This window comes from Corvus brachyrhynchos, unplaced genomic scaffold (genome assembly GCF_000691975.1).
Source record: "Corvus brachyrhynchos isolate BGI_N302 unplaced genomic scaffold, ASM69197v1 scaffold11, whole genome shotgun sequence".
Classification (NCBI taxonomy): domain Eukaryota; kingdom Metazoa; phylum Chordata; class Aves; order Passeriformes; family Corvidae; genus Corvus; species Corvus brachyrhynchos.
Window position 1 is genome coordinate 619,339 of NW_008236965.1, and position 13,430 is coordinate 632,768.

General features: G+C 38.2%; 1 protein-coding gene across 1 annotated transcript in view; it reads right to left on the reverse strand.

Annotated features, from left to right (window-relative positions):
- Positions 1-13,430, reverse strand: part of IL1RAPL1 (interleukin 1 receptor accessory protein like 1) — a 694,687-nt gene that overhangs the window by 312,628 nt on the left and 368,629 nt on the right. Inside the window, exon 3 of the mRNA XM_017728403.1 lies at positions 7,561-7,840. Coding sequence (XP_017583892.1) covers positions 7,561-7,840 — 280 coding nt within the window. The remainder of the gene's footprint in view (positions 1-7,560; positions 7,841-13,430) is intronic.

Below are 13,430 nucleotides of genomic sequence, written 5' to 3' on the forward strand. Positions count from 1 at the left end.
GAAAGAGGGACAGAGGCCTTCGCCTTTCCACTCTTCTTTATGCTGGGAACTACACAATCTCTTCTCCATTATTGGTAATATTGGGTGCCTGTCTCTGCTTTGTGAATGGAGAGGAGAGAGAAGCAAGGGTCAGAACCAAGACCATGAACAAACTTCTCACTGCTGCTAGGACTGCCTTAGATCAGTCTTGGCTTGGGGAAAATAGTCTAATAGTTGAGAGCTGTGGATAGAATTGTTCCAAAGACATCCTGAAAACACACCACCTTTTTCCCAACTTTACTTACTCTTACCATAATGGGAGCAGAAAGCAGTCAAGTTCTCTACAGTCTCCCTACTTGTGTTAGTAACATTTCTGGGTAATGGCATACACCCCCTTTTCAGATTGAACCCTTTGAGAAAGTAATGCAAAACTTCACCATAGATTATCTAATACTTGATACTTCTGGGAGCCTGACAAAAGATTCACAGCTGCTGCTTTTCTTTCCCTTTTCTAAAGGAGGATTTGTAATATTTACTTGGTCAGAAGCCTTGGAAATGCTAAACTAATTACCAAAAGTCTTGTTTGTTGAATTAAGGCTTTTAAGTCAGTCTGATGAATTTTTTTGAGCCTCAATCACTATTTTAGATTTGCAGTTCAGAAGAATTATGATTATAAATTAATTCAATTCCATTACTTTCTTAAATTATAAACTCATCAAGTAAGTTTAATATTTTAAAATGCCAGCCTCATGCCATAGTAATAAGTACAGAGATATGTCCCTTAACTCTCACATCAGCCACTGCATTTCAATGTATGTGATGGGAGCACACAAAGGAAGTTATTTTAATTTGGAATTCAGTTTAAGATACTTCAGTTCTGTCATCCACTTACATTCATACACCTGTGTACCACATCTAATCTCCTGCTGTAGCTGTCAGTCTGCCTGATGGAGCCTAGAAAATGGTTTAGCTGAAAAGCCACAAAAAGCTCATTTTATTTACCTTAGAGTGGGTAAGTAGTGGCATGTGGCTTACCCAAATGTATCCCACATGCCGCCTCCTGCAGATCTAGTGTCAATATGGCCTTCCCTTGGAAGTGTCCTGGAAATGCTCCTATTCTGTGCAAGTACAGGCATTTGATATTTTCCCCTCAGTAAAAATTAATATATCCTTTAGTTAAGCCTTACATAAAAGAACTATCTGGACTAACCTGCTCAGTTCTAGCTCATCAAGACTCCTCACTTATTCATGACTCCACCCACAGTAAGGATGATATTGCTCCTTTTTCTATTCATCACCATTGCTTGTTTTTCATCTTGAGTTCTCACTCAGCCAAGAAAATAGCAAACACATGCTGGAATTTAGCTTTATGCATAAGTTATACCAACTCCATAATGACAAGATGTACATTGCACTCACCTGCTTATCTCCTCAGTATTAGATATTTGTTTTGTCCTAACACATGTGGAAGGTGTTTATCATGTACAATGAAGATGCTCATGTCAGACAGCTGACCTCCTGCAGTGTCAGAGGGACAGGGCAGTGGAGAATGAGTGGATTTCAATCTCCTGACTTTCAACAAGCATTAACTTCAAGAAAATCCCACATTTATTTCTAGGAGCAACTGCTTTTGCCATCTGTACAGGACACTTAGTGTATGCTCCAGCTACCCAACCTGTGTAAATTCCTAATGTTCGCCTGAAGGCTTTTTTCTACTCACCAAGCCTCCCTAAGTCACAGTCAAAATTTTCATGGATATTTGACTACCCTACCAAGCTGGCATTTGAAAGGGATGGATCAAACATAAGAAAACATCTCCATAAGAGCCAGATTCCTTGTGATGGTTACCATCTTCACAAAAGGAAAAGACCATGGAAAAAGCTCAGGCAAGCTTACAAATGGAGTGTAAAAATAACAAAGGCAGAGTAAATAGCCCCCTGCACTCTCTATAAACCAAATGAACAGAAAGGCAAGGACCAAGGAAATTCATCTCATATGTTGAAAAAGGTTCTCCTGAGCTTGCACACCATCTCAAGAGGCTGTCAGAGTTGCTGTCTTAGAACCATAGAATTGCTAAGGTTGGAAAAGACCTTCAAGATCCTCGAGTCCAACTGTTAATGTAGCACGTCCACAGTCACCGTCGTGCAGCTGTTTCCTCTTGTCCTGTCACTTGTTACCTGGGAGAATGAGTGGTGTTACTGCCTTAAAGGATTTGATAGAATAACAGGCTCTTCTGAGACTTCTTTTGTAGTATTACTAGCTCATTTGGTATTCCTTTGAGAAAGCTTAATTCTCTTATCCATTTTCAGATTCCTTTGTCAGTAATATGCATAAACATAACCAAGGATCTCATGCAGATCTAGAAAACACCACATTTTTGAACTTTTAAGACAAACTGTTTTAAGACTTCATTTTCAGATACTTTCTCCCTTTTTTTTTGTTTTTGGGTTTTTTTGGTTAGGTTTTTGTTTTATTTTGGTTTTGATTTTCATAGAGATTTGATATGTAGTTATTATATGAATGGTTACTCTTTTCTTAAGATAATCACTGGTAAAAACTCTATAAAGAAATAAAAATATTTATAAGCATGTATGACCACGATAAAAGCCCCTCCTAGAGTAAGACAGATTTCAAAAATGGTTGGTACCCAGAAATAGCAATTCCTATTTGTAAACATGTTTTACATTATTCAAGATAATGAAGAAATGATTCTTCCACCAGGTTAATGAAAAATTGATTCTATTTCTTTTCTTTGCTCACCATTTCCTTCAGTAAAGCAAAGATTTCCTCATACATTCTGTGTTCAATGTTTCTGATAATTAATTAAACAATCGTGCATACATGAAATATGTAAAAATACATATTCTTCTTAAATTTAATTGGTAATTGAACAAGTTCCTACTGTGGATGTTTAGCCTCCATGACAGAGAAAGAGAGAAAGAGAAAGAGAGAAAGAGAGGTAGGAAGGAAGGAAGGGAGGAAGGAAGGGAGGAAGGAAGGGAGGAAGGAAGGGAGGAAGGAAGGGAGGAAGGAAGGGAGGAAGGAAGGGAGGAAGGAAGGGAGGAAGGAAGGGAGGAAGGAAGGGAGGAAGGAAGGGAGGAAGGAAGGGAGGAAGGAAGGGAGGAAGGAAGGGAGGAAGGAAGGGAGGAAGGAAGGGAGGAAGGAAGGGAGGAAGGAAGGGAGGAAGGAAGGGAGGAAGGAAGGGAGGAAGGAAGGGAGGAAGGAAGGGAGGAAGGAAGGGAGGAAGGAAGGGAGGAAGGAAGGAAGGAAAAGAAAGAAAGAAAGAAAAAAAGAAAAAGAGAAAGAGAAAAAGAAAAAGAAAAAGAAAAACTGACTAAGGGAGTTTTTACCAAAACTTAATTGCACGTGTTATTTTAAACTTCCCATTTATTATTTCAGGTTTATTTCAAAAAATAACTATGTGTTGATAACAACACATCATTCATATAACTGCAATTATTTTAGCTAACTGTACAGAAATTAACAGTTGAATAGTTACATTGGTTAAGCTGTAATTGACATGATTTACAGAATTAGATCTTTAAAATTACAGAAAACCAATACTTCATATTTGAAGATGAACACATCCTATCTAAAATAATAAATTTATGCTATCTAAACCTAAAATTAATTTTCACATGATGAAGATAAAGAACTAGTTTTTCATAAACTCAATAAGCGTGCATTTCAAATCATGGTGGGGGAAAAATAAAAGTATTCTATATTGTGATTGTTACCCTTTTCAAAGATAATTTGGAAGCAGTTTTAACTGACAGTTTTTGGAGACTATTAATATTCTTTTATTTAAAATATCTCTATGACATTATATTTTATTTCTGTCAAATAAACTGAACTATATGGCAGGGAAGTTATGTGATTCAACAACATAATATCTGCATATCTACATGTAAATATAAAAACAGAATATAAAACTGCTGTGAATTTGAATGGAGATATTTTAAATACAGCTAAAGACCAAAAATTAAAGCTGACCTTAAAAATTAGTTAGAAATACTTCTACATTTGAAGCTTTTACCTTCAGACATGCAAGGCGATAGCAAGGGTGATAAACCTAAATGCAAGAGTAGACAATAATTTGATTTCCTTCCTTCCTTCCTTCTTTCCTTCCTTTGTAAAATCAGAAAATTCTGTACACTTCAAAATATTTGTCTAAAATGCTGTACTGTGTGTTACTAATAGAAACAGTTAAAGATACTGAAGCAGACGCTCAGGTTCTTTACCAGCTGGGGATGAAAATAGATTTGAACGATTTCCATAGATGCTGTTATTCCCTGTTTGAACCTTGCTGTTATCTGAATTTGAATCTTCAAAGCTGAATATCTCTGAATTAATTATAGGCAGTATTTTTATGGCTAATAAGTACCTAATGAATTTATTTTAAGTATGTTAAAGATGGAGAAGGTTTTTCATCTATAATATAATTTGTAATATTTTATTTAAACTTCTGCTGTTATCTCTATTTGTCTGTATCCTATGGATTCTTTATAGACACTCTTATGTTTCTGAACAAGACTTAGTTGTTTGTGTGCACTTTTCTCCACTAAATATTACAGCTTAACAAAGCAATTAATGTTCATAAACATTAATCATGTTCATAAATATAAATCATGTCTGGATGGCTGGGTCCCAAGAGTCATGGTGAATGGTGCTACATCCAGTTGTTGGCCATCACTAGTTAGGTTCCTTAAGGTTCACTACTGGGGCCAGTTCTATTTGTATTTTTATTAATGATTTAGAAGAGTGCATTGAGAGCACCCTCGGTAATTTTGCAGGTGACAGTGAGCAGGGCAGGCTGGATAGTACAAAGGATCTGCAGAGAGATTGGGACAGGCTGGATCAATGGGCTGAGGACAACTGTATGAGATAAGGCAAAGTGACAGGTCCTGCACTTTGGTCACAACAGCCCCATGCAGTGCTACAAGATGGGGAAAGAGCAGCTCAAAAGCGGCCCAGGAGGAAAGGATCTTGAGGTTGTGGTCAACAGCCCAGGTGACTAAGAAGGGCAATGGCATTCTGGCCCATATCATCAATAGTGTGGCCAACAAGACCAGGGCATGATTGTTCCCCTGCACTCAGCACAGGTGAGGCAACATCTCAAATCCTGTGTCCAGTTTTGGGCCCCTCACTGCAAGAAAGACTTTGAGGTGCTGGAGGGTGTCCAGAGAAGGGCAACAGAGCTGGTGTAGGGTCTAGAGAGTGTGTCACATGAGTGGCAGAGTGATCTGGGACTGTTTGGTCTAAAGAAGAGGAGGCTCAAGAGAGATCTTATTGCTCTCTAAAACTACCCGAAAGGAGGCTATAGCCAGGTGGGGGTCAGCCTTTTCTCTCAGGCAACCAGTGACAGGACAAGAGGAAATGGCCTCAAGCTGCGTCAGGGGAAGTTCAGGTTGGACATGAGGAAGAATTTCTTCACTGAAAGGTAGTTAAGCATTGGAATGGAGAGCCCAGAGAAGTGGTGGAGTCACCATCCCTGGAAGTGTTCAAGAAACAACTGGATGTGGGACTTAATGCCATAATTTAGTTGTGTGGTGGTCCTTGTTAAAATATTGGACTTCACGATCTTGGAGATCTTTTCCAACCCAAATTATTCTATGATTCTATGATTCAAAATTATATAGATCTTCACAAGGACCTTGCTACCGAACTCCAGTTTCACTGACCTGTGCTGATATTATGTTGGGCAGCTACTGGAGACACTGTAATTGCTGTTTTCAGGCAGGGAAGGAAAAGAATACATGAAGGAAGTGTTCTCTTGACAGGAACAATATTTCAGCTATTTTTGAAACTTTAAAGGCAGAATTTTTGACAGAAACTACTTATTACTTACTATTGTACCAAGTGTGTGTAATAAATACATAATTTATGGGAGCTGGCCTTGAATATATACATTAACTCTTAGTGCACCTTATCCAGCTATATTCACTGTCCATATACCATAAGTAAGAAGCAACCCTGTGATGTGACATCCCTCTCTTCATTGCAGGGGTGGTGGCTGGGATTGGCCTGCAGACCCCATCCTCTACCATCATCGCCCATCCCCTTCCCATTCCTCAGGTGTGGCTCTGGGAAATGGTTCTGACCAGAAGCAAATGTAGCCTGAGCCCAAGTGGAGCGGAGTGGTCAAAAGTGGCGGCACTGGTGTGAGAAGCAGCTGTGGGGAACAAAACAGTGGCAAAACCAACCCTAGGGGAGCTGAGCCCAGTGCAACAGAGTGGCAGCGCAGTGCAACATGAACGATTTAGCTTTCAGGGGTTTGTCCATCATTTTTTTCCATTGTCTTGGACTTGGGAATTGGGAAGCTCCTGACAACTTGTCTTTGCGAAAAGGCACATGGTGGTGAGCACAGGAATGGCTGCCATCTTATCTTTGGGTGGGGAAAGCCACATGGCTCCAACTACGGGGAGTGTCACCATCTTGGCTTTGTCCTGGTGGCCATGCAGAACTAGGTCGAGGTGATGAGCACCTTTTGCGTGTAAAGCACCTTTTTATTTGTTATTAGTATTGCTGCTATTACTGTGCATTTCTTATTCCACAGCTCTTTGCTTTTGGTAAATTGTTATCTCAACCCATAGTCTCTGCCTTTGTCCCTCTCTTGCCAAAGGGGGTGGTGGGAAGTGGGGTGGTTTATTTGTAGGTCTAATTTCTGACTCGTAGCAAACCACCACAGTAGTTTAAAGCAGATTACAACATGCTCTTACCTACCTTTGGATTAAATAAAAATCCATGCAAAAAAAAAGCATGAATACAGGTTGAGATGATAAACATATATTAAAGTATGTCTCAGTAGCTAAATTCAGCATTTATCTATACTTGCTGGAAAGCACAACATCAGATAATTAAGGTTTTCTTTATATAAACCGAGGAGATTAATTATGGTATTTTAAATATCATTATGGAATAATTGACAAATCTGTTTCCATTTTCATGGCTACTCTTACACATTTATCAGAAAATATTAATCTAAATATAACTAAACATTCTCCTTCAGGAGCTTAACTTCTAGGTTATTGTGATTTCCTTTTAAAGAGAACTGTCATCATCAGAAAAACCATGTTGAATATGCTATTGGACAAACAATATGATATGAAATGTCTCACACATTATATAAGCAGCTCATAGAATAATGCTTTTATAAACACATTATTTATTAAAAATCTCCTTCAGCACACACAAGCCAGAGAGCAATCCTCCTCCCTCTACCCAAGACAAAAACTGAAACAAACCAAAAAAAAAAAAAAAAAAAAAAAAAAAAAAAAAAAAAAAAAAAAGTATGGCAGATAGTAAACCTTTCCAGTTGCTGATAAAACAATTTCCTCATTTTCCTTGCATCACTGGACTAACTGCATCATGAATTTCTTTTCTAGCCACTCATTTGCTTTACACTTTGTTTTTGACTCTTTCTATTGCATATTAGTAGGAAGACCACTTTTATATCCAGATCCAGATAGAGAGAAACACTGTAAAGGGCTGAAAAAATCAGTGTAATCAGTATTAAAGATGCAGAAAGAAGCCTTGTTTCATATTTGGTCAATTAAAATGCAGTATAATTAAATATAGTACCTTATAACACATGCATAGAGCCCGCTGTCTTGTACCACTGTTGGTCGGAACCAAATGGAGTCTTCTTCTTTGCTCATTCTGGTTCCATCAAAAGCTATAGGTTCCTCAAAATCTCCGGGTCCAGAGCTTTTGTACCACATCAAACTAAGTCCAGCACTTTGGGCTAGGGAGTAATTAGCTCTAATATATCCATAAAAGAGTGCACATTTTATACGAACAGGTTCTCCCACTAGAACTTGATATTTCTTGTAATCCACAGACCAGTCAGTGCATCCATCAGCTACAAGAGAAGAGAAAATTACAAGAGATTGTCAAAGGCTTTGGAAAACACTACTCACACAGCAGTCTTTATTGTGGGAAAGTATTGCCTTTGAAAAAAGTCCATTGAGGGACTAGCAGTGTGCTTTTTATCCCTGAAAATTTAACTGCATTTTCATTATGTTTATGTCATGTACTTGTCTATAGTGGACAGAGCTATTAGGACACACATTGCTAAATGTTGATAATTTCTGAGCTAACTGAGCAATTGCTCTTTTGTCTTTTGTGGAACTCCAGCATGACCAGTTATAAAATACTGAAGTGAAATTAGTGCAACACAGAGGGCATGTGGTTCACAGGGTGTCACTATCTAATTTGAATCAATCATGTATCTTCAAGGTTACCAGGTAAATGAAAGTCTCAGAAGATATTAGGACAAGGAGCTGTAGTCTGAACCACAAAGTATGAAAGTATGGGATAGATTTGAAGGAGAAGACACTGTCTTTACAATAAGACCAGATGTGAAAAAAGATTCTTCCAGGAAAATTGCTATCAGTAATTTTAATGGGTTATTCAAGGACATTTTTAACAGATCTTAGTTGGAACTCCTGACCTTCCAGAACTACATTACAAATTATGGTTAATAATGTTTTCATTTTTTTCCTGTTGAATAGCATCAGCCCCTACCAATACTGTCCCACAATAACTGTTCATCAGAAAGCAATGCTAGATTTATTTGACATTCTGAACCCCAGTAACAAAACTAAACCCCAAGGCCAAAAAAACACCAACCTCAAACCATTTTCCCCTGTTTTTTTAATTAAGAATACCAAAACAACAGAAGGAAAAGAGCAGTTTTCTACAATGCCTTCCTTAAAAAAAGCTTATAATTTTTTTCTTAAGGAATTTCAACCATGAAAATTCACCACTAGGTTCATGCACTTAAAAACTCAGTGTCCAGTCTCAGCTAGTTAACTAGCTGAGATAGGCCCCAATCCAGTCAGTAGAAAGCAATCAGTACATCCAAAGGACAAATAATTTCATCTTAAAATTAGTATCTGTCTCAAATAAATATTTTGTCTTTGAATTTGATACTTTATTAACTTTAAAAGAGCTCAGATAGATAACTAGCTTAGAAAATCAACTTTTGCAAAGCTCAAGTTTCATCCGAGAATTGGTTGAATACTGACTTTAACAGAGAATTCAAACTGCTGTGCAAGATAAAGCAGTATTAGCATTTTAAACCTAGACAATATTTGATCTCTTACTTGGGAGAAAAACATACTAGATAGCGATTTTTTGAGATTTTCCTATATTTGGATAATGCCACAGTACTTATTATACATAGCAAAATAAGAAAGACTCAGACATCTTCACACATCCCTGTGTATGCAATAACCTAAGTTGATCCAATATAGAAAGATGGAGCAAAAAAAATAACAAAAACTTTAGAGTGAATTTGCATTGTGAACAGGATTCACACAAACAAATATTTCATATATCTTTGGACTGTCTCCTCCTGCATTTACTTTTACAACCAGGAAGGGAAAATAATATGTCCCTGTTCCAATTTTCCTACTCAACAGTTCCTAAAAATTAGTAACCATTACAAGGCCCTAATAAGACTTAGTTTTACTCTTGCATAAATTGAAGTGAATGGAAACAAAGCTACACTATTAGTTTCCCCTTAGGACTAAAGAAACTAACTTTCATTTATTTCAGAATTCAATTACATCTTTTATCATTTCATTTTTACCTTTCTGAAAGAGCATTTTCTCTCTCTCATCTGAGTTTATTACTCTCTGCTTCTAAGTCCCAATGCAAAAAATGAATTAACAGCCACATCTAAGCGGTGTTAATTTCATTATATAAGTTACCAGGTAATATCTTCTTCATCATATTTTATCATCAAATTGTAATCTTGCTTTTCACTGCTTAATTTAGCTAGTACACTTCGATTTACATTATTAGTCTGTTAGTTATATCTTCTCTCTCAGGATATTCAGTTCTAATCGCTCCCAATTCCTTTCACTTGCAGAATCTGTGAGAATATATTGCTGAATAACACAAACTCTGTTTCAAGCCCTTTGACTGGATGAAGGATTAACTATGCAGGGTAGATACCACTGACTTTGTTTCAGTATTATTTTTTTCATGAGGGACCTGGGGGTCCTGATGGATGGAAAGTTAAACATGAGTCATCAGTGCCCTGGCAGCCAAGAGGGCCAACCATGTCATGAGGGGCATCAGGCACAGCATCACTAGCTGGGCAAGGGAGGGGATTGTCCTGCTCTGCTCTGCACCAGGGCAGCCTCACCTTGAGTCCTGGAGAAAGTTTTTGGCACCACAATATAAAAAAGCAATTAAGCTGTTAGAGCATGTCCAAAGGAGGGCCATGAGGATGGTGACGGGACTGGATGGGAAGCTGTATGAGGTCACTTGTCTTGCTTAGCCTGGGAAGAGGATCCCAAGTCGAGACCCCATTGAGGTGTTCAACGTCCTCATGAAGGGAAGCAGAAGGGCAGGTCCTGATTTCTTCACTCTCGTGACCAGTGACAGGACTTGAGGAAATGGCATGGATCTGTGTCAGCAGAGATTTAGGCTGGATCTCAGGATACTACTTTTTAGCCGGTGGTTGGGCACTGGAACAGGCTCACCAGGGCAGTGGTCACAACACCAGCCTGGCAGAGTTCACAAAGTGTTTGGACAGTGCTCTCAGGCACATGGTGTGACTCTTGGGGTGTCCTGTGCAGGGCCAGGAGTTGGACTTGATTTGATGGCTGCCTTCTAACTCAGCCTATTCCATGATTCTAGAAAAGCCTGCTAAGGATCACATGATCCAGCTATCCACTAAACTGTTTGTTCATTTTTTGGCACAAATCACATCAAAATGTTCCACCAGATATCTTAAGAGAATATCTACTTGTCCGGGTTTCAGCTGGGTTAGAGTTAATTTCTTCTCAGAAGCTGTTACAGTGCTGTATTTTGGATTCAGAATGAGAATGGTGTTGATAATACACTGATGTTTTGGTTTTTGTTAAATTGTTTTTATCCTAAATCAAGGACTCTTTATTATCATTATTGTAATTTACCATCATTACTGTACTTTATTTTAAATTATTAAACTGTTCTTATCTCAACATACAAGTTTTACTTTGATTCTCCTTCCCATTCCACTGGGGTGGGGGGGAGACAAGAGGGAGGGATTGAGCAAGTGGCTGCATGTTGCTTAATTTTTGGCAGGGCTTAAACACACGACATTACTCAAACTATTATGAATATTTTCATGCTCATGTTACGGATTTATATTATATCTTTTATCTAGTGGTGCTTGTCAAGGGTCAATACTGGGTCCAGTCCTGTTTAACATCTTCAGTAATGTCTGGATGATGGAGCAGAGTGTACCTTCAGCAAGCTTGATGATGACACAAAACTAAAAGGAGTGACTGATACATCAGATGTGCTATCTTGTGGGTCCTCAAGAGTCTGGAAAAATGAGCTGACAGGAACATAATGAAGTTCAACAGGAAACCAAGGGGATGGACATGAAACAGCTGGTCTGCATTGGTCAAAGTATTGCCTGTAGGTTGAGGGAGTTGGTTGCCCTTTCTATTCAGCACTAGTGAGCCCACACCTGGAGTGCTGTGTCCAGCTCTGGGCTCCTGAATACAAGAAATATGTGCAGACTGCAGTGTCCAACAAAGGTCCACACAGCTGATTAAGGGACTGGAGCACCTGTGCAAAGAGCACAGGCTGAGAACTGAGACTGTTCAGCCTGGAGAAGGCTCAGGAGGGATCTTGGAAATGAATACAAATATCTGAAGGGAAGGTGCAAAGAGCCAGGCTCTTTCCACTGGTACCCAGTAACAGGACGAGAGGCAATGGGCACATACTGAAACATGGCAGGCTCTTTCTGAACACCAGGAAACAATTTTTTTTTGCTGTAAGGGTTACTGAAAATTCCCACAGGTGTCCTAGAGAGGTTGTGGATTCTCCATCCTTGGAGATATTTAGAAGCCAGAGACACATGGTGCTGAAAAAACATTTCTAGGTGGCCCTGCCTGAGCAGCAGGGGTTTGGACCGTATGACCTTCAGAGGTCTCTTCCAACCTAAACTGTTCTGTAATTCTGTGTTTTATTACAGTTACACTCAGTGATAATCTTAAGAAAACATATGTCCTCTTCTAAAAGTGGTCTTTGAATGAAGTGAACATGAGAGTGTTTCTCTTCCTGCTTAGAGAAATATTGTACCAGTTAAATTGCCACCACTGACATTCAAGTCACTTAGAACTGTATTAACCTTATTACAGCTGGAAGGCTTAATACCTTAAAAATCTTCTAGGAAAATCCCCACACTACTGCTTAGCCAATGTGCTAATCTATGTGAAGGTGCTAATTCAATTTTTTCAGATGTAATAGAAGTTCATCATTCCCATCATAAGACACAGACATCCTCCTGTGATATTTTCTGATAACTGATATTTCAGGGGATAACTGTTGATCTCAGCATAAAATGCTCCCAATTCCATCGTAACTGAGGAATATAAACAGAAGCTTAAAACCACATTATGAAAAGAAAAACAGACTTTCATATCCTTAAAAATTATACTACTGTGAACACTCAGATGATGATAGCACGCATGCACCGTAGCAAACACTTTCTATGTACACTCTGCATGTGGTGTGTAGAATACACGTGCATTTTTCAGTCTAGAAAAACTTGAATGCATCAAAAACTAAAAAACATTTAAAAAGACCCAAACATTTATTCAGAGAATTCTTTTCATTTTTATATTGACATTGCTACCTTAAAAATGTTACATCTTTACATGTTAAACGTGTGTTAGTCTTTGTAAATAGGGACAGAAAACAAAAGCTTAATGTTCATTCAGATTTTTAATATCAAAAAGATTACTTATATTCAGTTTCATATTGTAACTGTGTCCATTTCTACTTTGACTGGATTTTTTTTTCTTTTTTTTGTGCATAAGTAGGGCACTGACCACAGAAATTATCTAATGTTTCCTTTCTTAATTATGGCTGCTACTGACACAAAATCAACACCTACAATTATGGGGGTTCAAAACAACTATGGGGAAAAAAATAACACTCAATACTTTTTGATGTTTTTATTTATATCATCGCACCATCAAGCAGTCAATCATCTTGTATTTTATAAAATGGAAAATACTTGAATAATTCAACAGCTTTGAAATTTCAGAACTGCCTTCAAAAGAATGGTTGTAGTCCCTGATCTCTATTTTAATATGCTGCTAGTTATTGCTACACATAATAGCACAAGAGAGGGCCCAGGATAAATATCATTCACTCTGTTATTTCCTTGAGTGATTTCAGGGTATGAAACAAACCACACTGCATCACTGTCCTAATAATGAGATCATTCTTCTCAATGAACAAGCATCTTGCAGGCTGCACCTGCTGGATAGGACCCAACACAGAATATTTAACATTACTAAGAAGGTCTTCCCCTTAATTTTTTGGTACCATATGTATCATTTTCAAGGTAAAATTCAGTGCTGAAAAGGACAAAATATAAAGCCAATAACTCCTGGGTCTGCTCCTACAGCCTAGTCTCATTCAAAAGCTTCAGT